Source organism: Oryzias latipes, chromosome 7, assembly GCF_002234675.1.
Source record: "Oryzias latipes chromosome 7, ASM223467v1".
Taxonomy (NCBI): domain Eukaryota; kingdom Metazoa; phylum Chordata; class Actinopteri; order Beloniformes; family Adrianichthyidae; genus Oryzias; species Oryzias latipes.
Genome location: NC_019865.2, coordinates 30,027,126 through 30,055,125, shown reverse-complemented (window position 1 = coordinate 30,055,125; position 28,000 = coordinate 30,027,126). Strand labels below are relative to the sequence as shown.

Sequence of the window (28,000 nt, the reverse complement as noted above, 5' to 3'; positions counted from 1 at the left end):
TAATGGTGTGGTTAAATAAATGGGTGTTCATGCTGGATAGGAGATTTTGTTTCTTTGCCTACTTAGTTCTCTCTGAGACGTTGTGGAGTTTTGTGGAATATGGGACATGGACAGCTCTCCGATGCAAATGTTTAATTAGCAGCTCAGTCTTACTTCCCCACTAAAGTGATGTTCCAGCTGGGTCATTACAATATTGTCTTATTAGTAGAAACTGTGTTGAAAGGGGAGCCAGTTTAGCTCGTGCTGGTATACGGCGCCTTCCGTCCGTGAAACGAGGATTCAAATCCAGGCTGCTCCCTATTCCCTTCTCTGCTTCTGTGCCGGTCCCAAGCCCAGTTGGATTGAGAGGGTTGTGTCAGGAAGGGCATCCGGCGTAAAACATTGCCAAGTTAACCATGCATCTCATCCTCAAAAGAGGGGTTGTTTCGCTGTGGCGACCCCTGATGGGAAAAGTCGAAGGAGAACAAGTACAAACTGTGTTGAAAAGATCCTGGGCCACAGCATGTGCTTTTACAAGGAGCCATGGTAAAGTACAATGAACTGACGCTGATTCCAATTCAGGGGAAACAATAGAATTTGTCGGGAAATGTTCAGGATTCATTTCATATTTATAGAGAATAGCACGCCCAACTGTTCAAACACAAATGACATCTGAACCGTGGTTCGACCAAACGATGCATTTGGCGCTTCATACGTCATCAACCTCGTGATCTGCTCTAGTTGATACACGCCCCGAAACATTGTGCAGAACCACTCTGTTTCATGAAGGTGAAACAAGCGCTGCAGCACCCGTGTCAAACGGGCTATCCTTAGTTTTTTGTTTCCCTGTTCGGCAGCGCTTTCTGTAATGATAATAAACTCCTTGCCTTGGAACCGTGTGCCTCCCGTCTCTGCATTTTAGGTCCTTCATCAAGTCTCGTACCTGAGAGAATGGACCAGCCATACTTTTCCTGGACCAAGCAGAGCAGGACATGCAGCTTCTGGAGGCCTACTGCCCAGAAGCAGAGAGGACCATATTGGTCCTGCTCCAGTCCCCCGCTCTTCAGGGAGGAGCCGTCATCACTGCCACCGCCACCCTCTTCGATGCCCCATTCCTGTTCCGATGGTGGTCCCGGATGCACCACAGCCTGTCTCTGTTCCAGTGGTTATCCCCCATGCATCCCAGTCCGACCCTGACTTTTCCATGCCTTCCCCAGACACCATGCCTTACCCCCAGCTGACTGCTGGCTGAACCCCGACTTTGCCATGCAGGTCCCAAAATCCATGCATGACCCACAATTGGACAACTGGCCTGACCCACCTGACGCTCATCAAAGGCTGAGAGTGGCATCATCAATGGCTGACAGTGACGTCAATAAAAGCTGACAGTGACATCATCAAAGGCTGACAGTGACATCGTCTAGGACTGACAGTGGTATCACTAAAAGCTGACAGTGACATCATCAATGGTTGACAGTGACGTCATCAATGGCTGGCAGTGACAACATCAAAGGCTGACAGTGACGTCATCAAAGGCTGACAGTGACATCATCAATGGATGACAGTGACATCATCAATGGTTGACAGCGACGTCATCAATGGCTGACAGTGATGTCACTTAAAGCTGACAGTGACGTCATCAATGGCTGACAGAGACGTAATCAATGGCTGACAGGGATGTCACTTAAAGCTGACAGTGATGTCATCAAAAGCTGACAGTGACAACATCAAAGGCTGACAGTGACATCGTCTAGGACTGACAGTGGTATCACTAAAAGCTGACAGTTACATCATCAATGGTTGACAGTGACATCATCAATGGTTGACAGTGACGTCATCAATGGCTGACAGTGATAACATCAATGGCTGACAGTGACATCATCAACGGTTGACAGTGACTTCATCAATGGCTGACAGTGATGTCACTTAAAGCTGACAGTGACATCAATGGCTGACAGTGACATCATCAAAGGCTGTCAGTGACATCATCAAAGGCTGTCAGTGACGGCACTAAAAGCTGACAGTGACGTCATCAATGGCTGACAGTGACGTCATCAAAGACTGTCAGTGACGTCATCTATGGCTGACAGTGACGTCACTAAAAGCTGACAGTGACGTCATCAATGGCTGACAGTGATGTCACTTAAAGCTGACAGTGACATCATCAATGGCTGACAGTGACATCATCAAAGGCTGTCAGTGACGGCACTAAAAGCTGACAGCGACGTCATCAATGGCTGACAGTGACGGCACTAAAAGCTGACAGTGACGTCATCAATGGCTTAGCAGCGCTGGGTTGAATAAATGCAGGATGTTCCCCGATGAGCAGGGCAATTGAAACTTCTTATGTAGTGGAGAAACTTGCTGGCAGATCTGTGCTTCCATGTCAGGTTTCCTCAGTGAGGAACTCTTCAAAAAAATTTGACATCAGTACTCAAACTGAAAGAACAAAAAAAAAACTGAAATAAAAAGATCACATTTAGAAGATTTGTTTCTTTTTCTTAACTTTCACCATAAAAAAACAACAGAAAAATAATTGTCTGCAACTAAAATAATTGATAAGTGAAAGAGAGAAACAGACAAATATTCATCTCACAAATGGTTTATTGAACTCACAGCAACAATAAAACAATAATGAAGCTCGATGAAGGTGAAAGTGCATTCCTTTTTTCACAGCTCTGTATCAAATTCACACTGGAAACACTAACTCAGACAAATGACATCACATTCAACAATAAATAACCTCTGTTTCATATAAATTACGGTCTACCCAGTATATTTCCCTTTCTTGCTTTATACACGGATGAAATGACTATGAGGAGGACTATTCCCGTGGTCTATGCATGTCGTCAGTAAATCAAGTCCTTCCAGAGACCAAATATTGCCTAAAATAAAAATAATTTAGCAGAAAACCTGGAACCATCTCAAAACAAGTCTGTCATACTTTAACTGCACATACAGTGTGTACATTGTAAACTCAAAAACCACCACTAATAAATATGTTTCACATCAAGTACATCAGGGGGGGTGAGGAATGTGGGGGGGGGGGGGGGGGGGGGGGCTTCTTAGGAAGAACGATGGAGGAAGCCCAGCCCAAACGTGTGCTACTCTGTCTGCGGCACAGAAATGGCCGGTCCCTTGGGATCATCGAAGCGGTCCATGGTGTTCAGCTGCATGATCATGTGCAGGCCGTAGGTCAGCACCAGCACCATGAGAAGACTGGTCATCAGACCCATCCAGATACCAGCGGAGAAGAAGCCTGCACAGTCGCTGGCATACGAGAACTCACTGCCGCTCAGGTTAAAGCCCTGTATCTGTACAGGAGAAAAAAACAACAACAAAATATCTTCATTTCTCCTAAAACATTTCATCTCAAATTGCTGCAGGTTAACTGCAGGTTAATTCATGCAGGCAAATAAAAGCACATACATTTTTTTTAAAATGGCCAAATCACAAAGCTGAGAGAGAGTTACGGTGGTTTTATTTTATTTCACTTTTACTGAACCTTCTTCTCTGGAGTTGAATCATGATTGAAAGTGTTGTAGTGTTTATAAAGACCCATGTTTTTGGTGTTTTTATCATGTTCTTGTGATAATGGACAACATAGATGAAGAAAATCAAGATTAAAACTGAATTTCTATACATTTCTTTATTCATTGAATCATTGAATCTCGAGTAGATAGAAGAATGACATTTAAACAAAGGGGCTAATTGTGACAAAGACTACGCTGGGGGGGGGGGGGGGGGGGGGGGCGCAGAGTCTTCCTGCTCCGCCCCTTTTTCTGATGATCCACTGTCAGACAAGTAGATCCATGTTCATCTTTGTTTTCCTCGTCTGAGCTGGAATCTGGATCTAAACTGTATGACTAGAGGGCTACAATTCTGCTGCCATTTTTGTTGCCCCAGTAATGTTTCAGAAAGGAAGTGGGGGCGGGGTTGCTCCATGTATATATTCCCGCCCACAACTCAGAAGTGAATTTCTAATGAACTCTTGCCACTCTGCAGAAACAATGTCCTAGAAAACGACTCAGGTTTTTGAATTTGGTCTAAAACCGGCATAATTATGATGAAAAGACCACTGGGAACGCTGTGGGAACAGATCAAAAGACAGTCAGGGTGGAACATTAATTCAGCAGATAAAACTGCAGTCTGTGCTGCCCCCGCAGCCGATGCTGGTCCTCAGGAAAGCTGTTTGGACTCCAGAGGACGTCAGTCTGCTCACTGGAGGAAGCCTACTATGGCTTTGGTTTAGACCAGGGATCGGGAACCTATGGCTCGCGAGCCATATATGGCTCTTTTGATGGTCACATGTGGCTCGCAGACAAATCTTTAATTATACTTTTTTTTCATTGGACCAGTCCTTCTCGGGCGCTGGGCGATGCCAGAGGCGCGCAGTAGTAGCGGTGCTTAGAGAGAAAAAACTACGCCAGCGCTATAAGTTACTATTATCTATTATTTCACAGAGTTTGTACCAGCCGGAAACCTTTGAATTGACGTGCCTAAAACTGCGCGCTCCCGTCTCTGAGAAAGAGCGCGCAGATGCGGGGACGGGATGTGTGAGGGAGAAAGCAGAGGGTGGGGGTGAGGTGTTGTGGGGACCGGCAGAAGGTGAATCGCGCAGGGATTGTAAAAACGTAAAACCCGCTGCCCGTCACTCACTGCAGCGTGTGAGTGTGTGTTTGGCTCCCCGTCTGCATGTGAGCAGTCTGTCTCACATCTAAAGAACATTCAGACCTACGATCACGTTTAAAGTATCAACGCCTGCATGAAGCAGAAACTCACCACGGATCAACAATCAGCAAAACTACCACGAGAAATACTCATCATTTATTAGCAACAGCTTAACAATGTTATTAAAAAGAATCCAAAGACTTATAGTACTTTAAAAATGTTGAAATTACATCAAATGCACACATTCACTTGTATATCTAGTTTTAAACAAATTGTCGCGGACTGGGTTTAACTTGGCTGTTGGGCCGTGTTATAAGTTCTGGAGTTCATTGAACGCATCAAGCAGAGTTCTGATTGGCCCTCAGTTCTGTCGCTCAGCCTGTTGTTAGGTAGTTTGGACCAATGGGGTTCAGCTATGGGCCGAATAAGGGAAATGGGAGGGCTGGAGCGGGAGGGGGGAATATAAAGTTGGTAGAAGCGCTCTCGTCTCGGCGGGAGAGAATAAGGAGTTGCTGAATTAATTATACAGCGTATGTTGTGGTCTGCAGTAACCAGAATAAAGAACCTTAAAAGAGGTTAAGTCTCCGTGCCTCAGTGTGGGACAGGGACACTACATTATTGTATGGCTCTTTCGAAATTACATTTAAAAATATGTGACGTTTATGGCTCTCTTGGCCAAAAAGGTTCCCGACCCCTGGTCTAGACAGTCACTTTCCTGTGACCCCCATTCTGAAGTGGAATTCAAAGAGAACAAACCTGGGGGATGCCTCCCCCTTTTAACTTGCCATTGTCCAGTTGTAGGCTGTTTGGTGCCAGATATTTTTAAATTAATTTACAATGAAAATGTCTGTCAATACTACTGGCAATAAATGACTAGGTTTCCTTTGCTGACTGGTCTATCTAAAGATGACTCACCTGAAAGTCCTCAAAAGAGACTTTCCACTGATTGGCCGGGTCTTTGGCAGATCGTGGGACGAGCAGGGGCCAACGGTCGCTGGTGACAGACTGACAGCGGAAGGAATACTCAGCAGGAGCATAAATTTCACGGCTTCCGTTGAACGTCGCTTTGGTCCCATCGTACTCCAGCTCCACAGAGTCGAGAGTAAACCAGCGGCGGGAAGACACCTTGTAGTGGCGCTGGCTCATAGCAAAGCTGGAAATTCCCAAAGACAAAGAAATGATTGGCTTTTAGCATCAACTACTGCAAACATGAAGAGAGATTTGTCACATTGACTTACATAAGCTTAAAGTTACGGTGGCCAAGGACCCCCTTATAGTTTAGGACCAGCCTGTGAAAACACAAGATCGTTTAGGTAAAACTTCAAAATTCTGATCCAATATGGAGTCTGGTTCTGCTGGAGATTTGGTCTTTCACTAAAAGTTTAGGGTTAACCGTCCTCTTCTGCTGACCAGGATTTCAAGGAAAATCCTTCCATGGGAAATTTTGGTCACTAATATAATAAAGACGATTTGATCTTCTTGTAATTATAAAGACAAAATATATTTGAATTCAAATTCAACTTTATTTGTAGAGCCCCATTCCTGCTACAAAACATCTCAAAGTACCTTTCATAATAAAATAGATGATAGGAAGATAGAAAATAACAGTTAAAGTAGCAAACATAGTAAAAATACATCAAATCCAACACACAGCCTCAGGCAGTGAGGCCCACGGTGCTGAAATGAGGCCTTGCTGTGGGTTTTAGTTCTGACCTTTGGGACCACCAGCAGACCTGAGGGTTCTGGGAGGGTCACAAACTAATAGGAATTCTGATCAGTTCCATTCAAACTTCTGTAAACGACTAGGAGAACCTTAGTGTGTATATATATACACGTTATACAGACGTAAGGGTAAAAAAGTATTTGTTAATTATCGATTCTGCAAGTTTTCCTTTAAAAAAAGCAGAGTTTAACCTGTAACGTTTCTCAGAATGTGAATCCAGGAAATCACATTGTTTGATTTAAACTATTCAGTCTTTTGACTTACTGAAAATTCAATTTGTCTGGGCAAAGGTACGGTTCTTTATGTGTTACGAGTTTATTTTGCAAGGCAGACGGCCATTCAGAGTCCTGTTTGTTCTGTGGTCCCCAACCCGCGGGCCGCGGACTGGTACCAATCTGTGGGCGACTTGGTACCGGGCCGCAGACAGAAAAAAAAAAAGAAACATACGCTAACTTTGATTGTTTCTGTTTTGGTTATTTTCTGACACCAAATGAAGTTTTATTTTGGAAAACTATTCTGTTCCCCACATCCGTCTGTCACGTGACTCTCAGCTGCTGCTCAGACCGCTACGTTTAAAAGCCCAGAGCTAAGAAGCTAATGCAAACCAAATCATAAAACGCATTTCTTTAGGGAGCAAAGAGTCAGTGAGGAAACTGAAGAAGAGACTTTGGCTTCAGAGAAACATAAAGCTGCTGTTTACAGACAAAACCAGGAGTTTTCCTCCAAATATGGATTTACTGAGACTGTTATTCACGTAGCAAAGGTCGTTCTGTCTGATATGCGGAGACTGAATCTCGAATGTTGAACACACCCAGATACTAAAGATGCAGACACGATGGATTTGCGTTTATTAGCACATTTAGAAAATACCAATTTGACGTTGCTTTATTTATCCGTCACACCTTAAGGTTAACATCTGGTTGTTGGCATCCACTTCAATGTTAAAATATACATCAAAAAGTTTGAGTTTAAAGCAAAAAAAAGTAACGCAAACTTTGTCCCCGTTCAGATCGGTCCGTGAAAATATTGTCTGACATTAACCTGAAAAAGGTTGGAGACCACTGCTGTGGGGTGTTCATCATGCAAGGTATGGATCTATACATGAATACATACATGTCTAGCCAATGTAACTAATGAATGTCCATGCTGATGTTTATGTCCCTCTTTATTCACTAAGTGTTTTATGTATAAACTGAGTTGAATGGACATAACAGTGAAATACTGAGAGTCCTCCCATTTTAAAGCAAACACGTCTCCATAAACCACCTTATCGTGATTCAAGATCACGAGTGATCGCAGGTCGGGTCCAGCTGGTAGGAACCACGTGGGATCACTCTCCCGTGGGCCCACCACCTGCAGGAGGGCTCTAAAGGGGCCAGTGCAATGTGGTTTGGGTGACGGTCGAAAGCGAGTGCCTAAATGGCCCAAACCCTGGTCATGGAACCTGACTTTTAGGACATGGAACGTCACCTTCCTGGGAGGGACTGAGCCTGAATTTGTGCAGGAGGTTGAGAGGTACCGGCTAGATATAAATGGGCTCCAAGACTCAGCCCCTCCAGAGGGGTTGGACACTGTACCATTCTGGAGTTGCACATGGGGTTGTGTCTCTTCACCTTCGGCTCGGGGGGGGGACAGATCTCTGACTCTGGCTTTGGCTTACGGACTGAACAGTAGTTCAGGGTGCAAAGAGCTTCCTTCATGGGGTCAGTGGACGCTCCCTTAGAGATGGGGGGGAAAGCTCGTCACCCAGAGACAGCTTGGAGTAGAGCTGCTGCTCCTCCACATCCAGAGGAGACAGTTGAGGTGGCCCGGAATCTGGTATCAATGCCTCCTGGACGCCTCCCTGGGGAGGTGTCACGGGCATTTTCCACTAGGTGGAGACCTGGGAAAGACCCAGGACACACTAGAGAGACTCCAACTCTCGGCTGGCCTGGGGACGCCTCGGAGTCCCCCAGAGGAGCTGGAGGAAGTGGCCGGGAGAGGGAAGTCTGGGCATCTTTGCTTAGACTGCTGCCCCACTTACCCCATCCTGGATGAAGAAGATGAATGGATGGACAACTTTTCCAAACAGTTTTTAACGCTCGTTGTCTCTCAGTGAATCAATCAATAGATGGCAGGAAAATAAACAACTTTCCAAAAAATGCAAACAACAAGCCGCACAAATCTATCGTTGGAAGAAGTTTCAGCTTCGCTGCAAATCACTTCCTGAGAAAATCCTGTGGAAGTAAATGCTTTAGGAGACACTGTACCTTGCTTTGTTTTTGTCACAGCTGGAGCCATTGATTGGAACATTTGCACCTTCACCAAAGGTGGATGGAGTCAGGTCGTGCTCCTCCCAGCGTCCACCTCGAAGGATGCTCACCGAAAGGCCTTTGGCCCATAGCAGGATGCAGGTCTTCTCCTCTTCCTGAGAAACAAGTAGTAACAGGGGCAGCAGACAAGCAAAGGGTTCAGATTGGAAAAAACAAACAGACTGATGGTATTGATGATAATAACAGCAGTAAACCTACCTGTGAAAACGATGAGACCAAAGAAAAGGAAAAAGGACAGTGAGCCTAGAGTGTTTAATAGAGAGTGATTTTCTAACTCAAACTGCTCCTTACTGATAATAATGTTTGTGCTGAATTATAGATTTATTCTCAGACTCAAGGCACTTTGGGAAGAAATGTGAGTCAAGATTAAATATCACTAACAGCAAAATGAAAAGAAAAGGAATTAAGGTTAAGTGACCGAAGAATATATAATTGAGACATAAACTAAACCAAATTCACTCAATACTCTTTCTGTCTTGTCCTTGTGAGGTTTTAAAGTCATAGAAGACTGAAAGAATCATGAAGGTTTGTCAGATCCATCAGCAGCTTTCATGTCAGACATTTTCAGAACAGCCGTTGAAATGTGTGGGACCGACCTTGAACTCCACAGGACGGTAGACTCCAGCTCTTTCCCTGATCCGGCTTTGTCTCTCCCTCTCCCTGTAGCCGCCCCTGGCCTGGAGCAGAGAGCGTCCTCCCCCCGGCCCCGCCTCCACGGAGAAAGACACCACCTCCTGCCGCAAAAGCAAAAGCGTGAAATCAAAGCATGAAGACACATCTGTGACGTTATTGTGTCACTACACTGAAAACTACAGTCACAAATTTGAAAAATCAAAATTTCGGAAATTGAAAACCAAATGTTTGGTTTCTAAAGCAAAACTTTCTGAATAGTGTATATGAAATTTTTGCTATCAATTCAATATACATTCTTGCGTTTGCAACACAACTGTTTTCAGACAAGTCTTGAATCTCGCTTTCTCTCCATCTCTGTTTTTGCGTTCTCCATTCTGAGCTCAGCGTGAAAAATGTGCCATCAAACAGCCAACCGTGCTGATGGGTCTAGGTTCTATCCTATCCAGTGCCTCGCATTGACTGTGCTTGGAGCAGACACTGGACTCTGTATCGGTTCTGTTCGACTAGCGTTCTGGCCCGTTTCTCTCCGAGTAAAACCCAGAAGGAGCAGCAAAGCCAAAAAATACGAAAATAAGACACAGTGTGAAACACAAGATAATCTGCTGAAGCAAATTTACTGAAATGAAATAAATAACAATAAAAGTCAAAAATGACTTTTTTGTTTCTGCTGATACATTAAGTCTACTTTGGTGAGCCATCATGATTTTCTCTACTAACTACTGCCATTAAACTAAATCCAGGATGTCATTTGTAACCAATAATGAAAGAAAATTATGCAAAAATATTTGTCTCTTTGCCCGTCTGGACAGAAACTGAAAACATTGTTGTGAAGCATAAAATAAAATGTGCTTTAAGTGTATTTTAATAAAAATCAGAGCTTAGAGAAGGTCAAACAGTTTATCAATATTTTGCTCTGGAGGATCAATAGATCATCCTGGGGGGTTTTCCAGGAAGCATGTTTAAACTACCCTGACTTTAAGCCTGAACTCTGGCTGAAGTCCGCCTGAACTTGCTTACTCTGGGTATGTCTGTTCCAAAAGACCGGGTATGAGTTGGCGTAATTGCGCTCGACTTGGTAACCCTGGGTTAATGCACGTGCACGGCAGGTACATAAAGACATTCTCAATGGATCGCAGATTTCTGGCGTCACCATGGAAACGCGTGGAGAAATAGAGAGAAAAAAAAAAAAAGTAACACGGCTGCATCATCAAAAGAAACAGTTTCTGCTTGTAGTAGAAGAACAGACAAAGTAAACGCACGAGTTTCTGATATATGTAAATATATATATATATATATATATTTATCACTTATCCAATTTTGCCAACTTAAATGAATTACTTCTATTGGTATCACATAATTGAGTTAAATTTATTCAACCTGATTTCTTACGTCTATAAAACTCAGTTGTTAATACAACTCAAATTTACATATTTATTTAACTAAATGTCATATTACTCCAATTCAAGTATATTTTTTCCATCGTAGTGAATTATAATTCTTGAACTCTCATATGTCCAAGTTTGAGCCGGCAGATATGCTCATTTTTATAACAATAAAAAGAACAAAAGAGAATGTGCTTACAGCGTTCATTCATTTAGGAATTATCCGACATTGTTAATATACCAATTGACCGTAGGGGTGCTATATAAACTCATCATCCTCTCACTCATGGTGCAGAGACTTGAGCAAAGTAGGACAAAATAACTCTGCAAAACACAGTAAAACAGCTGAACAACTTAACACATTTGGTCAAAAAACCCACACTTAAACCCAAATCCGTCCAGACAGGCAAAAGGAATGGTTTCCCATAATTCCTTGCGGTGCCGATCTAACAGCAGGACCAACGCTACACCTACTTAATTGAATTAATTTAAATGAAAGTAAAATGACTGTCTGAAAACTACGTGTTATTTTTAAACTGACTTAACAAAAGAAAGATTTTTAATTATCTTAACTGAAGCAAATAATTAGGTTAGATGAAATTAAAAAAGTTTATTTTTCCAACATCCATACGTGGTCTTATCATCCTCTCACGGTGGAAAAAGTATTATCTGAGCTTCTTCATCCACTAAATCAGGGGTCGGGAACCTTTTTGGCCAAGAGAGCCATAAATGCCACATATTCTGAAATGTAATTTCGAAAGAGCCATACAATAATGTAGTGTCCCTTCCCCACACTGAGGCACGGAGACTTAACCTCTTTTAAAGTTCTTTATTCCGATTACTGCAGACCGCAACAAACGCCGTTCAATTAATTCAGCAACTCCTGAATCTCTCCCGCCGAGACGAGAGCGCTTCTCCCAACTTTATATTCCCCTGCTCCCGCTGCAGCCCTCCCATTTCCCTTATTCGGCCCACAGCTGAACCCCATTGGTCCAAACTACCTAACAACAGGCTGAGCGACAGAACTGAGGGCCAATCAGATCTCTGCTTGACGCGTTCAATGAACTCCAGAACTTTTAACGCGGCCCAACAGCCATCCAACTCAGTCCGCGACAATATGTTTAAAACTAAATATACAAATGAATGTGTGCATTTGATGTAATTCAACACTTTTAAAGTACAATAAGTCTGTGGATTCTTTTTAATAACATTGTTATTCTGTTGCTAATAAATGATGAGTATTTCTCATGGTAGTTTTGCTGATGGTCTAGTCTGGTTGATACGTGGTGAGTTTTTGCTTTGTTCAGGCGTTGAGACTTTAAACGTGCGCGATTCACCTGCTGCCGGTCCCCACAACCCCTCACCCCCACCCTCTGCTTTCTCCCTCACACATCCCGTCCCCGCATCTGCGCGCTCTTTCTCAGAGACGGGAGCGCGCAGTTTTAGGCACGGCAGTTCACAGGTTTCCAGCTGGTACAAACTCTGTGAAATAATAGATAATAGTAACTGATAGCGCTGGCGCAGATTTCTCTCTCTAAGCACTGCTACTACTGCGCGCCTCTGGCATCGCATGGCGCCCGAGAAGGACTGGTCTAATGAAAAAAAAAACTAATTAAAGATTTGTCTGCGAGCCACATGTGACCATCAAAAGAGCCATATATGGCTCGCGAGCCATAGGTTCCCGACCCCTGCACTAAATCATCTTCAAATGGACACGGCATGCTGCTTCACCTCTCTGAAAACAAACTAACCTTCAACTAAACCTGCTCCAGACCAGGTTATGTTCAGAGCATGAGTTGCTATGGCAACTTGACATACCCTGAAACATACCTCTGTCTTTGGAACCGAAAACTGAGGTTATCAACTTCCTTAGCCTCAAACTTACCGTGGGAGCTAGCATAACCTGCTTTCTGGAATACCCCTCTGGCCTGTTGATTTAGCGTAATGTCAGCAGATAAACTTTACATGGTGAATTTCACAGTTTCAGGAGATCCTCAGCAACATTTTCACGAATCTGACTAAAATGGAATCAGTGCTAAAAGAAAAATGTACGACTTCTGTTTAAAATGATTTGAAATGACTATTTCTTCAGCCAGTGAGGCAAAGCGTTGCAGACACCGTGTTGGGTAAACATGGAGACTCCATTGGACAGAATCTAAACCAATCAGCATGAACCCTCTTGTCTGTGATTGGCCGTTTGGTAGCTCAGAGCTGAGCACGCAAAAGCAGATATGGAGCAAAAAGTGAGGTTACAGACGGCGTGTCTGAAAACATCTGTGTCACAAACTGTGTGCTATTTAGAAAGTTTTGTTTTTAAAAGTCAACATTTTGTTGGCCATTTAGGAAATCTGTGACTTTTGCTTTCATTGTGGAGGCACAAACATCACTTCATACGTGTGATGAATTGCTGAAGATGGAGTGAAAGCCTCACCCTGGAGGGCTGCAGGCCGGTGTACAGAGCTGTGTATGGGACAGACTGGGTTTTCATGATGTTCAGCACCTGACCCATCACTGCATCTGAGGGAGGGGCAAAAACAAAAACCCCCGTCATTCCATCTGAACCGCACCAACCAACCAACCAACCACCCACCTAACCCATGTTCCATGACCGGTCAGAACATTAGGAGGAACCTCAACATCATCTGACATCAGTTATTATTTCAATTCAGGAAAAACAGAAACAACATTCTCAACTGGTCTTCCACCCTTTGCTGTGCAGCATTTTTACTTCCCTCATCATTATAATGGTGTCAAATGAAAAGATGTTACGACTCACCGTTTTCACTGAGAATGTCCTTAGTTGACATCAAATCCGCACTATGGCAGAGACAGACAGAGCCAACAAAACCGTGAGGAAGTGCTTTTATTTGTTTAGTGCTTGTGTTTGACTTTTATTTGAACTTTTTCCTTTGTCATTCTAAGAATGAACTATTGCTTAGCTAATAAACACGATCGCTGTTTAAGTTTAGTGTAGAAACTCAAAGAAATCTTTGTTATTAATCTCATTACACATCAGTGGGAGAAATGTAAATGTGCAACGTCAATTTACTTCTAAAGATCTTAATGTTGCTGTCCTCAGGTCTGGCGGGGGACCTACCCGGCGCTGTAGGGCAGGCGAAACACTAGCAGAGCAGGAGAGGAGGCGTTGAGCCTTAGCTGGCTCAGGGTCTCGGGGTCCATGTACAGAGCAGAGGTCTCCAACTGATCCTGCAGCTGACTGATGACTGCATTAGAAGCAGGCCAAGACACAGCCGGCAACACCAGAGGGGACACGGCGGCCCTCAGAGCCCCCTGCCACGGGACAGACACACAACAAATTGAGTTAGATAGGTAGATACCAATACCGACACATTCGATACTTTTGTAAAAGATTTTTAAAAGATAAAAAAAAGTTTTATAAACTGATCCAGGTACACCTGCTCTCTGAGCACCAGCCCCTCCCAACCCACGAAAACGAGCAGGTTCTCACATTGTGACATCACAAAGTGAGGAACCGCCCCTTCCAGGAAGAGTCTGTGCTGCTAGCTCCGCCCCCAGACTAACACACACGCCCACTTTCTCCATGGAGCTAGTGGTGATCAGTTAAACGCTTTCCCTTTCTATGAACAATATGCGGATCCATCTTTGGAAAAGTTCAGATGTTTGTTTTTGTGGGAGAAACACAGACACGCTGCTGAGGGTGACTCTAGGATGATGTCATGAAATGGGCGGCACCCGCAAGGAGAGAAAGGCGGAGCCACAGAGATCGAGTCGTCTTACTTTTGGGAGGAAAATTAGCTGCAAAAATAACTCATATTTCATTGAAAAACTGTATTCTATAGTGTGTCAGAGGTAACATATGATCATTTATATGGATATTGTTGACTCTGAAAGGCTTAAGAAAAGCACGATATAGACCCTTTAGGGGTTAAAGGATGCAGACTAAAGCTGGATTACCCCCCACTTTTTCCACCTTTCAACTCTAAAAAGGTGGAAGTAAAGTTTGGCCCCAGAAAACCAAAATCTGCTTTAGAGACGGACAGAATTTTATTACAGTGCTGGTTTCCTAAACAATGCAATCAACACCGCCGCTTTAGCTCCAGTGACTCTTCCAACTGTTTATGCTATTACCGAACTTCCAGCAGATTCTCTTCTACAAGTTATGCTATGTAGGGTTGAAATATATTCACATTGGTGCAACGCCACCGCCAGAAGCAGCTGATCCATGTTGATGCCGTAAACGGCTGGACAGTAAAGGAATGTCAAAGAGCGACATGTCTGGTGTTTGAGGGTTTAGATGTTTGCTGGGGTCCGTAGGCCACCAGCTTCCTTACCTCCAGACTTGGGAAAACGCTGTCCTGCTTGTTTCCAAAAACTCCTCCATATTTGGTGAAGTCTTCCATGCTCATCTACAGAACAAACAACATCACAGGGATTATCAATCTAGGGGCTGAAATCTGTTTTAGTTAATTTTAAACCTGAACCAAATAGGGTTGTGCCGATGGACGATACCTTCGTCCATCGTGATTGGTGACTGACCTCACGATGGAGAGACACCATCGTGATGCCACGCCCCCACCATGCTGCGAGTCGACACCATAAGACGCGGTTACATGTGCAAAATATCTTGATCGGATCAATGGTCGGATTAGAATTCAACCGTGTACATGGAACCAGAAAAACCTTTTCCTATTATAACAAACGTTCACATGGGTCACACTTTCGGTAGGAATAAATCATTCGCACATGCGCAGTAGTGTTTGAAATACCGGAAGAGGAAATGAGTTCCGCCGAGCGGCTACATACATAGATATCTGCCAGCTCGGTAATATACAAGATGATCTTCTAAATGTGCTTTTATTAAAGTTACGGTTATTATGAAGCGCATGTTTGCTCATCATTTTATTTTTTAATCCGTGTGGTCTGTGCTTTTTCTGTTGAAGAATGGAGCTGGAAGAAGGCAGGGCTAGCAGTATGCTAACACAGGCTAACAACATTTAGCCTTTGATGAGCATGAAATCCATGTGGGAAATTCTGCAATCTGCATCTTGGCTGCATGTAAACATGTGGGAACAACATCAGCCTTTATTTTGTCGGGACACGACTGAAAACACAAATCCAGGTGATTGTTTGAACGGTTTCTAAGGACTGAGCGACATTTCTGCTTTGAAAAGCTAACGCACTGCCCCAAACAAAGCCGCTGTGTGTGCTGGAAGTCCGATTTCTGCTCAGACACACACTTTTAGACCCGGTTCTGAGTTCGGTAGCTTGTTCACCTAGAGCTGCGGAACGGACCGCAGTCCTAAATCTCCCACACATAGCGCTCATGTAACAAAGCACCCCCCCCCCCCCCCCCATCAAACACAAAGCTGTAAATCCGCACTCTACCGGTCACTTGACTAATCAAGTGCGGGAGCGGACTACTTCTTTTCTATTTTGTTTGTTACTTTTTTGTTAAAGTCACTTCCCTCAGTTTATACTGGATCATCGCGGATGAGTCATTAGTTGGGTAATAAAATAAATTAAGTAATAAAGTAAAATAACGAATAGCAATTATATAAGAACGAAAAATTAAAAAAAGCCGACGATAGTTTACTGCAAACATCGTCAACTGCCAATTTAAGGGACATCGCCCAACCCTAAAACCAGAGTCTAAAATCCTCCCTAATGACCTGACTGCTGTTCACAGTTTGCATAAGTAGCTACAGAACCTCATTGACAGACAGGTGAGCAGGTCTTTGAGCCCAGATCAGAAACAGAGAAATGATTCCTTTACCTTGTCTTGAAGGAACAGCACCACATTTCGTGGACCCACGTCCAGAGCCTTCTGCAGATAGGAAGTCAGCTGCTGCTGCCCCACAATGTGGCCTGCAGTGGGAGGAGACGCCTGAGGCCAGAAGATTCTGGAGGACATGCAGAGAAGATGTTGGATAGATGATTAGCATCAGCTATGTACGTTGAACCAGTCAAAACTGAAATTAACCACCCAAAAAGTCACAGTAAAGAACTCTCAAAAACCATAGCTGGGTTCCGTGGCTGTAAGCTAGTGGTAAGGTGGTATGGAAGGTCGGTCTACACCTTCTGCGGGTAGATCTGTGGTTGAACTGGAGAGTTCTTTGAGAGAAAATGATCAAAAAGGGAAAACCTTATTCTGTCTGGAGGTCTCCCATTAAACCAAGAGTGTCAATGTGTCCCTTCACAGCAGGATGTCTCCATGAGGCAACAGACCACACCCCTGCTGACAGTGCATCAGGGCCTCAAAGTCACAGTAAGGAAGAGAATTCTTCTCCTCTAACAGAACCTCTACACTTCCAAACGCCTTCAGCTAGGTTGATGACATGAACTATGTTTTAGCCAGAGTAGATGCATACATTCTGTTTTCTGATTGGTTGACCGGATCTTTGCTTTACCTGTTTGCATATCATGTCTCATGAACCATACAGCTCCCTCAAGAAGTGTTAGTAAATACAGAAAGTTTTGTATGGCAAGCAAAGAGGATCATAAAACACCAGGAAAAACTGAGTTTTTAAGAAGCACATTTAAAGAAAAGCGGGTTACTTACTAGGGGTGTGTATTGGTAAGAGTCTGGTATATGATTAGTACCCCGATATTTTAGCAACCAGCGTGTTTAAAATGTCCAAAGCAGTTACATGTTATTATGATTAAGATTTGGATGTGAACTATTTTTTGGTAATTAACATTTTTTCCGTTAGTTCTTACAAATAAGATGCAGTGAAAATGATCACAAAAGTTAAAAATGCTTCTACTGCTGAATACATGAAGTCTGCTTTGGTGAGCCAGCATTTTCTGCTTATATCTGCTGTTAATCTGTTTCCAAAACACCTGTGCAACACTCAAAGATGGGAGAAAGCGAGATGAGACACAAACGCATGTGAAAACTTTTGTGTAGCAAACCCAAAAATACTTTTTGAAAGCAAATATTTAATATTTCTATTTGCTACGTAGAACGTGTTTGTGCAAAGTGGTAGCATAAATATCACACGTAACAGACCAGGTTTTTTTTATAATGTAATGCAATATTTAAAACATGCTTAAAAATACGATGTTCGTTTTCAGCGTTGTTTTATGGTATTTTGATCCTTTTTGCTTGCCATAACATTGAGCTGTCAAAGCACGGTCTGTGAGGTTTAATGAACCTGCATGTTCTCCTGACAGGCAGATATTTATCTCAATGACAGAAGAACTCAGTTTTCACTAAACCCTTGCAATACTTAATGCAAAACAGTGAGTCAAACTCATTAAATTCATTAAATGGATAGAAAATTAATATTTAACCGTCTCAGCGAAAGATTTGAATTAAACGATAATTTGAAGAGTTTTCCAGGGCTAAATGGCAGAACGGGGATTGTTCTTTGGGATGTGGCTGGACTCCCTGCACCGTGAAGAAGCGGACAGCCTGGCTTTTCGCGCTCGTCCTTTTCGCCGCCATAGCTCGAAAAAAAAACCCGAGCGGAGCCCCACTCACCCCTCACTGCTCCACATGATCAGCGGGACCTGCTCGCTGCAGCCGCCCGGGTGCAGCGAGGCCGACAGGGCGAGGAGCACGGCGTAGACCGCAGGGATGCTGCGGAGAACCACTGACCCTGACGACGCCATCTTCACGGTCCCTGAAGGCTGCCGTGACGTCAAGAGTCACGTGACAAGGAGTGAGGCGTGCTCAGGCGCGCGGGGGCTCGTCATCATCAGCCAACTAATATTTGGTTTAAAAAGAACTATGACTATACAAATATAAACTGCATGGTGCAGAATTTTCCACTTTTATTTTCTTTAATTTACCGGTTTTCCGGTACTTGAATAAGTAGTCAATGAATAATGGACAGATTGTAATTGTACTTTGAAAAGAGCAGATAAATCTAATATATTATTTGTTTAAAACTTTGAAATACATTTCAAAATCCTGAGCCCCTCAGTTTTCATGTGAATGCAGTGTTAAAACACATTGATGTTTAGAAGCAGTCTTTGCAGGCACCATCATAAACATGTAACCTCCATAATAAGCCATGTCTACATTTAAAGACAGATAAAAAAATATATATATAAAAATACTCAACTCATGCATTTGAAAAATTTAAATACTTTATTAGGATTTACATGGAGAAGGACAGAATGGCAAACCACTGTAGTGAGTTCAAATGAAACAAACAGATTCCAAAATAAAAACACAACAGTTTTTCCCCTCTGGCAAAAAGAACCAGAACTGTAAAACCTGATTGGCGACGATTAAAAACTTAAATCTATCTGAAGAAAGGCATTTCCTTCCTGTCACAAGTAAGCAGAGATCCTTTGCCATCATTTTAAATCAAATAACTGAATATGATCTTAATCCAGTGTGAAGAAAATCAACATTTGAAGTGAAAGCATCAAGATTAAAGTGGAAATGGATTTGAGGATTTCTACCTGCCTGAGCGTGTTTACAGTCAACAGAAGTTTCTTCTGCACATTTACATCCATGAAGGTTAGAGATGGAGAAAATGAGCGTGTGCTGGTGTCCCAAACCGTCAGAGACTGTTCATCCAGCACAACAGTCTCTAAAAAAAAAAAATCAAACCCAAGCTGCAGGTAGTCTTCATCTGTCTTGAAGATCGGGGGATCAAACCCCACATGCTGTGCATCAGTGGGCTCAAAGCAAGACTAAAATCTTAATAAAAACCCCTCCTTAGCTCCAAATCCTGCTTAGGCACTGAAGGTTGGCAAACTGCGCCGTCCAGGACCGACAGGCATGAAGCTGAAAAACACTGGGGCAGAATCATCTGTGGGAGGGGGTCACGGTGCTGCACACACATGCTGCTTTACACCAACGGCTTTGGCTGATTTAAGAAAAAAAAAAAAAAAGAGGTTGCATGCATCCCACAGAGGATGATGGAATCACCTGTGTGTGTGTGTGTGTGGGGGGGGGCAGGTGGACTCAGAATTTGGTCTGCATCTGTCCATGGAGGGTCTCTGCGTGGGCTTTCAGTTCCTGTAACTCCACCTGGATGAAGTCAGTCAAAGTCTTCCTCATTTCCATCTGAGGAAAAACCACAAAGATGGGTTTCTACTTTGCCCCTCAGAATGACAGAGTCTCTGCCCTCAGCGGGTTTTACGTGGGACACTGAAAGAACTTCACCTGGCTTTTCTTTTCAGCTCGAAGGGATTCCACCAGCTCCTTAAGGCTGAACGGTCTCCCAACCAAGACTGTGATTCTCTGCAAGAAAGCAGAGGTGTTACCCACCACAGAACCGCCCCTACAAGCAGGGTCAGAGGTCAAATACAGAATGTATGCACAGCCACTGGTCACGTGGAAGTACCTTTCCAGTCCGGGGAATGTAGGGCGTCACGTTCGGTAGAACATCACTCAAACCTGACAAAAAAAAAAAAAAAAGACCAAATGTAGTTTTTATCATGTTGATGCTTCTAATGTAGTCTTGTTTAGTCGTGTTGAGAAGCAGGAAGATACTAACTGACGTAACCCTTGTGCTATCCTAGGCACTTTAACATTGGGAGTTGGGTCATCTAGACCAGTGGTCCCCAACCTTTTCATCGCCACGGACCGGTCTTTCAAACGTAGGCTGATAATTACTGTAGAAATACTACGATGAAGGAGGAACAGAGACGCGACAAGACAAACCCTGAACTTTCCTTTTGACACGCATGTCATTGTACATCGCACAGGTGTCATCATCCTCTCCCCTTCCCTCACTCATGGTGCAAAAAAGAAGTACTGTCTATTAAATGTAGCTTTCTTTTTTTGGAAGTGGAAGGCTCCTCTTCTGTCTCCTGGTTGGACGTTTTCCACTTGGCAAAGAAACTTTCCAAAGACGTTTGCTTTTCACTCATTTTGATAATTCCTGGAATTATTTTAGCGGTATCCTATCACGTGACCGAGAAGAACGCCATGGACATAGACGGATGGAACATCCGGAGAATCGGGCAATTTTTCAAAATAAAACATCTTTCAGACTCCAAAATAAATAAAATGGAAGTATTGCAAGTTATTTATTCTTTCTGTGCGGCCTGGTACCAAATGACACACGGACCGGTACCGGTCCACGGACCAGAGTTGGGCTGCTTTAAGGGTCACGGGTTGCTGGAGCCTATATCTGTGACTGTCGGGTGAATGTGGGGCTCAGTTTTTTGCAGAGCCACCCCTGACCAACAAACACACCGAGGGGTAACTACATCCATGAATTTGCCTGTGAATCATGTCTCCGGACTGCGAGAGGAAACTGGAGAAAACCCACACATGCAGAGCAGAGAATGCTTCACGCAGCCAGGGGTCGGCATGAACTGAAGGTCAGCCTGAAGTACGCGGGAAAGCTGATTAGAGCTCGCTCCAGTCAACGTTATAATGTTCTGAAAGTGATTATCGGTCCATCTATGCCCCCCCCCAAAAAAACCCATTTGTGTCCTAAAGTGAAGCCATCAGAATATCAATAGAATCCCAACAGAATAAAGTTCTTCTGTAAAAGCTGCGGGAAGCCAAGTGTCAAATGTTGGTCCATCAGGTTAAAAGAACTCCAGAGCAGTGAGGAAGCTTTGATTTTGTTTTCATATCGTCTCACTGGATTACTCACCAACATGCCAAAGCGGCAGAATAACCGGATTGAGAGAACATTCAGCGATGAGTCGACCCACGCCTGACAGAAAAAAAGGACAACATGGTATTTTGTTTATGGATCTTCAAATGATTATTTACTTAACAGATCAAGAACAGAAAAAACGTATTCTCAGTGCCTCCCATCGACTGTAAATGAGAACTGGACCGTGTCATTACGACCTCTCCCATAGAAAATGACTTTCTTCTGGTTCCAACCAAATGTACTCGATTCAGTCAGTCGCCATTTTTCCATGACACACCCTTAGCGTGTTAGAGCCAGACAGCGTCTGTAAGCAGTGACTGGACCCGGTCGGTCTGAGTCAAAAACTCTATAGCAACCACTCTCTCCAATCACAAGAGAGCTTGTTGGAAGGCCACACCCCTAACACTGAAAGCAGGCTCAGGAGAATCTATTCTACTTTTATTCAGGTATCCGATTGGTCAGTTTATAACTTAAATAACTTTCACAAAAAAAAGAAGAAGAAAAAAAGAGGGTTATCAAGAACATGGGGGGGGGGGGGGGGGGGGGGGGGTCAGATCCAGAATGGTTCTTCTGACCAACAGAATGACTGTGTAACAGCTGTTTGTTTATTTATAGAAGTCAATGGGATTTTGGCCTCCTTGAACCAGCGGGTACCTCCTGTTTAGAACGCCACGGGGGGAGGAGACTCAGTCCAGTCCTCGTTTACGGTTCATGGAACCTGCATGTACATGTAAAGACCTCAAGAACTAAGTCAAAACAAGTCCCAAAACTAAGCCCTGTGGTACTCCTTTGGAGTCTTACTCCATGGAAAAATGTGTTTTTTACGTTGTCTTGTTGCATTTTTTTCACTATATAGGACATATAAATAAAAATAACCCTAAAAGTGACTTTTTTGAGTATTTTTTAATTTAAATAATTGTAAATGTGGAGCAGACAAAAAAATGCTGTTAAAAAAACGACTGTAGTTGTTACATACAAAATACACTGGATGGGCCAAAAGCTCTCTGCTCTGCTCTATTTTGATGCATCTACTTGCAGACAAATAGATTCATGGTCGTCTTTGTTTTGCATTTCCGTTGGACTGTCTAATGTTAGCTTGGGGTCGAGTTCCTCTGGGAACTAAAGCCTGAAGTGTTAAGTTTGTTCTCTGCATTTGCTTTTCTGATTCCAGCATCTCACCTACCCCACTTCAGACGAATGAATTCCTCCGTCATGTTGACTTTACCTGGAAAAAACAAGGCAGGACACCAAACAAATAAGAGAACAGTTGATGCTGAAACCTGAGCAGGAGCCCCAACACATACCTTCTGGGAAAATGTGCACCCATTCACCTCTGTTCAGTTTGTCCAGAATGAAATCCATACCCTTCTGGTAAACCCCATCACCTGGAGAAAACTGGTGCTGTAGGTCATGTGCTCAGCAGAGAGACGGGGCGAGCGCCGGCACCCTCTCACCTCTGCAGACGGGGACGCACTTGCCTCGGCTGAAGAACCTGGAGTGCAGCTCTTTGGTGAAGCAGATGTCTGAAGCTGTTGGAGTCCTGCAGCATGCAGACGGGTGGGGATCGTTACAGCAGGAGGAATCAGAGCTTCGGCTCCTGTGTTTGGGATCAAACTCACCACCGCATCTTGTTATAGTTCCACAGCTGTCGGAGCTTCAGCACTCCTGTTGGAAACATGTGCACCCGTTCACCTTTGACTGGTTTGTCCAGAAGAAATGATCACTGGCTGAGCCCCTACCCCCCTCCCCTTACCCCAGATGTGTGGGTCATCCATGCAGGACTGATGATTGGCTAGAGTGATGAGTGGCGTGTTGGGGGGCCTGTGATCAATCAGGTTCAACAACACGTCCCGGTTATGGACGGTCAAATAGTTCATGTACTCTTAAAGAAAAACAGCACAAACGAAGCGTTGGTTTGCATTCATGCACAGATCTGGTCTCGGAGACGTGCACAGCTTCACTCACTGGTCCAAAAGTAGGAATAGGAGCCGACCATGCCCATGACCAGCGAGCCAGAGATCCTCCAAGCCAGGGGAGGGGGCTGAGGGAATGGCCATCTGACCTCCAGAGGCATCCCAGCGATCCAGAGAACGACATGCACAATTTTCCTGAAATGGACCCACAAAACGGCTTTAAACCAAAACCAATCTCATACTCGTACAGAAAAAGTGTGACATAAAAAATGTGGACAATTCTGACAACTTAGTTATTAGAGGTTTATGAAACTTAGGAAGCTTGATGAGGACTTTGGACTTGCTGAAAGTAAAATTCCTGTAAAGCCAAAGAAAAAACATGAAACTAAAATTATGACACAATTAATTAACATGTTGGTTCTTTTTTATGTTTCTATATATTCAGCTCATTTGTGGTGACATCGTGCACAGTGGTTAGCATTCTTGCAGCACAGCGAGAAGATCCTGGTTCAAATCCCAGCTGGGTCCTGTCTGTGCGGAGTTTGTATGTTTTCTCGAGTCAATGTCCAAATTATACTTTGATGTTTCTAAATGCTCATCTTGGTGTGAGTTTGTCTTTGTGTAACCCTGTGATGGACAGCAGAACTGAACTTTAGTGGTTGGCTCCAGCAACCCTGATTTGGATGATGAAGGAAAAAAGTTCTTTTGTAGCAAGTGATGCGTCAATGCTGGATTCTAATAAAGTGGACTTTAGCTAGCAGCGGCTTCATCTGAGCACTGGCTGCTGGAGGTTGAAGTGTTTATATAGAAAAGGGTGTTTGGAGTTTAGTTCCAGTCGTGCCCGGCTTGGTATGATGGTAAATTCAGATCGAGTTGATCTTTGATCAATGTCAAAACTGCTTTTTTTTTACCCTTAAACCTTAAAGAGAATAAATACATGAAGGAATCTAGCAAATATGCCCATGAGATTTGAAAACCATGACGAATTGGAAAGGACTTTAAGTCATCGGGTGACTTTTGAGAGGATTGTCTGTCACAGTTGTTTTAAATAAAGTTATTACAAAAGAAAGTTACCCTTCAAAATGGACTTGGGTTTTCCCCCACAGTTTAAAAAGTATATCTGATATCAAAGACTTAAGTTTATTTCATAAAAAATGTGGTTGTTTTTATACATATTGTAGATTTGTGTTTGCAGCTTCAGATAACAGCAGAGTTGTTTTTAGCAGCCAGCTGAAGTTTGAAGCTAGCTAGCTAACTAGCTAGCACGTTACGGTTCCTCCGAACGGGTGGTGGAGACCCGGAATTACAGATTGACCACAAATGACAGATCAACGTTTAAACTTAAGTTATTCATCTTTACATGGGGCAATTATACTCAAATTAGTTCCCCGATTAGCTCAATCCAAAACACAACCATGGCCTCCTGTGCTAAACAGCAACAACGAGGCGCCTCCTTTTGCTGCAGTTCTTGTGAAAATGCTGGAAATAACGTGGGAATAAGAGCTGGATCAAACCTCTGGCTGCTCTCCGGCACGTACGGAGTGTCCCCGTTTGAAAAGTGGAGGGAACCAGGTCGAACAAGCGAGTGAGAAAAGACGAGGATCTACAGCGGCTGCGCGCGACCCAGACCGGAAACAGTAATGCGTCACATCCGAGCCGGCCGCGGCTACACTTTAAAAACAACTATTTACGGGCTAAATACTGTAAACATAAACAAAACAGAGACATAAATTAATGTTCCATTTGGGAGGACCGGCCCAAGACAGTCCATCACGTCTTCTGGATCAGCTCACATTCAAAGACTTTTTGGAAAGACTTTAGCAGTTCCGTTATTTTGATCTTCAAGGACTTTTCTTTAAAAAAGATAAACATTGTTTCTTTATAAAGCAGTTAAAATAATATTCTTAAATAAATTCATTAATCATAAGGGAAAAATATTACATTCACAAATGTGATTTTGTGTATTAAACCAGAGACCTGCTTTTGTCCACTTTACAGTGGTTTTGTTTCCTCCATTAACCATACAAGAGACTTAAATAAACAAACAAAAAAAAAAAAGCATTAAAAAGTCAATATATGTACAGGTTTTGGTTTGAGTGTTTGAAAGCCCTCTCTGTCTAAACTAATATTGTTCATCATATAGTGACTGTATACTTTTTTTCTTCAATTAAAAATAAAGAAAAAAAAGGAAACCAAAAATATAAACATCCAAGAATCTGGTCTGTTTTGTTGTAGTATGAAAGAGTAACTGTTGTAATTTTTTGAGTGTGTTCTGAAATTGTGTGGACTTTTACTCTGGAAGTGATGGGTTGGTGACAGAGGTGTTCTGTGGATAAATAATAACCTGAGTTTTAATAATAATAATTTTAATGGAAAACAGAATAAGTAAAGGTTGGTGTGAGGAAACATGGGATCCTAACCCTTACAGGCTCGTGTGAGACTGGTCTCAATCCCTTCCTCACTTTCTCCCCTCATTACCGGAGAGTGTGTGGCGTGTGTGGAGGTCAGTGTTATGACCTTTTATCTAATAGTTTTAAATCAAACAACGTAACTACATTTTTCTAATATTTTTGACCAATTTCCTTTTAAAATACCCTAATGAAAATGCGGGTTTTGCTCCTCATTTTTGTTGCACCAGTAATGTTAGCTTGGAGTTGTGAGGGACTGTAAGCTAGCATTAGAGCATGTAAACAGATGGGCGACGGGATGTGGGAGCGGGCTTGCTCCGCACCAGCAGTCCCACCCACAACTCAGAGGTGAATTCCTAGTGAACTCCTGCTGCTCTGCAGAAACTTTGTCCTAATACAAAACGTCAGGTTTTTGTCTAAAAATGGCATCATCGTGATTAAAAGACCAGTGGGAAAACTTTGACGGTCGATCAAAAGACGATCAATGTGGGACTTTAATACCTTTAAAAACAAAAAACAAATATTGCAAACTTCCAAGAATTACTGTCTTAAATGTTTAAATAGTCTCTAAATTTGTTTTAGCTAACCTAAGCTAACCCAATGACTGTATAAGACTCTAATACAGTCAATGGTTCCACATTTTCACAAATGTCTTCAATGAAACAGAATAAACATGCAAAACGCAGATCATTGTGGTTTTACTGTATTCATTGCATATGTTCCATAACTGTAGGTATGCACTACCAGTTAACTGATAATGTGCAAAAGCAGTTGCAACAATTTAAAAGTTAACCAGGAACACAAAAGGCCAATATTTCACTAGTGAGATGCAAAACGTCTACTGTTTAGGGGTTAGGGTGCTTGAAAACCTCACCAGTTAACAGGAGATACACTAAATGTCCACTGGTAAGTTACTCCTACCTGCTATCTGTTTTAAACCAAGACAGGAACATCAGTTCACTGATGGTCTTCTTACTAGTATAGCAGTGCACCATCAACAAGTTCTGTAACAAAACAGGAGGCAGCGGGGACTAAACTCAAACACATTGAGGAAAGGTGACAGAAAAAGCTTTTCTGAGACAGGAAGGGAACCGACGCCTCCAATGTTTGATAGAACAGAATCCAGGAGTCGAGGATCAAGAAAACCGAAAGCTCTGCCCTTGTGGTTCTGAGGCAGACGGAGCCGAGTGAGAAGCATGGAGGTGGAGATATGGAGATCAGCGATCAACTTGAGTTTCGGGGTTTTTGTGGAAGACCAAAGAGGAGAAAGTTCCCATAACGTATGTGGACGAGAATGGGTGCAGAATGGTGGAGAGAGAAGCCAAATTTGATGGTAGAACTATTCTGACCATGTGATGTTATAGACAAGTTCTTTAAGAATGACAGCTAGACTATTTTTGCTATGTCCCAATTTCCCTCTCTAACCCCTAAAAGACTCAATGCGGGACAATCTTGTACTGTGGATTTTAATGGGATTCTGACACATGCTCGGTACTATTTTAAAAGGTTTATATCATGCAGTATTATATTAATATTAATTTGGACAGGTTTATATCTGTTTTTTGAGCTTTTAAGTGTATTTTGATCAATTCATGCATTTCCAAGTATTCCTATATAACCCTGCTCTCTGAGCACCAGACCCTCGAATCCACAAAAACGAGCAGGTTCTCACATTGTGATGTCACAAAGTGAGGAACAGCCCCTTCCAGGAAGAGTTTGAACTGCCAGCCCCGCCCCCAAAATAACACACGCCCACTTTCTCCATGGAGCTCCTTTTCTATGCACAATATGAACATCCATCCTTGTAAAAGTCTGCATGTTTGTTTTCGTGGGCAAAACACAGACACGCTGCTGATGTCGGCTCTAGGATGATGTCATGAAATGGGCGGAACCCACAAGGAGAGAAAGGCGGAGCCTCGAAGATCATGTCATCTTCCAGGTTTGAAAATAGCTTGTGAAAACGAATATTACATTTCTAAAAATCATTTAGTGTCAAAGGTAATAAATCATATATATGGATATGGTTTACTATAAAAGGCTTAAGAATAGCATGATCTAGACCCTTCAAAATGTCTAATTTTTTCTGTAATACAAGTTATTTAAGTTATAAACTTTCCAATCAGATGCCTCAATAAAAGTACGGAATCTCACGTTTGACAGATTCTCCCGAGCCCACTTCCAGTGGTAGGGGTGTGGACTTTTAACAAGCTCACTCCTGATTGGTTAGAGCGGTTGCCATAGATATGTTGACTTAGACCAACTCAGATCAATCGCTGTTTACTGCCGTCGTTTGTCTGCGACATGGCGGCGCGTGTATGGCGGGGAAATGGCGACTGAACTGACGTTTTTGTTGATGTCACACGTTTTCCCACTCCAGTTCTCGTATACAGTCAGCGGTCAGAACAGGTTACTTACTGGGA

General features: G+C 43.1%; 2 protein-coding genes across 2 annotated transcripts; both read right to left on the bottom strand.

Annotated features, from left to right (window-relative positions):
- Positions 1-2,565: 2,565 nt before the first annotated feature.
- On the bottom strand, positions 2,566-18,330 carry atp6ap1 (ATPase H+ transporting accessory protein 1). The gene is made up of 11 exons (XM_023957026.1): positions 18,166-18,330; positions 16,456-16,582; positions 15,014-15,088; positions 13,798-13,991; positions 13,477-13,517; positions 13,132-13,217; positions 9,282-9,419; positions 8,623-8,780; positions 5,889-5,939; positions 5,566-5,803; positions 2,566-3,293 (listed from the first exon to the last, which is right to left on the bottom strand). The coding sequence occupies exons 1-11, from the start codon at positions 18,294-18,296 to the stop codon at positions 3,084-3,086; spliced, it is 1,449 nt and encodes a 482-aa protein (XP_023812794.1). The 5' UTR covers positions 18,297-18,330; the 3' UTR covers positions 2,566-3,083.
- A 424-nt stretch (positions 18,331-18,754) lies between these two features.
- taz (tafazzin) lies at positions 18,755-27,982 on the bottom strand. Its single transcript, XM_023957025.1, has 11 exons — positions 24,687-27,982; positions 23,225-23,367; positions 23,013-23,141; positions 22,879-22,924; positions 22,714-22,799; positions 22,564-22,644; positions 22,443-22,484; positions 21,254-21,316; positions 19,988-20,040; positions 19,807-19,884; positions 18,755-19,707 (listed from the first exon to the last, which is right to left on the bottom strand). Exons 2-11 carry the CDS (start codon positions 23,331-23,333, stop codon positions 19,606-19,608), a joined length of 789 nt encoding a protein of 262 aa, XP_023812793.1. The 5' UTR covers positions 23,334-23,367; positions 24,687-27,982; the 3' UTR covers positions 18,755-19,605.
- Between the last annotated feature and the right edge of the window lie 18 nt (positions 27,983-28,000).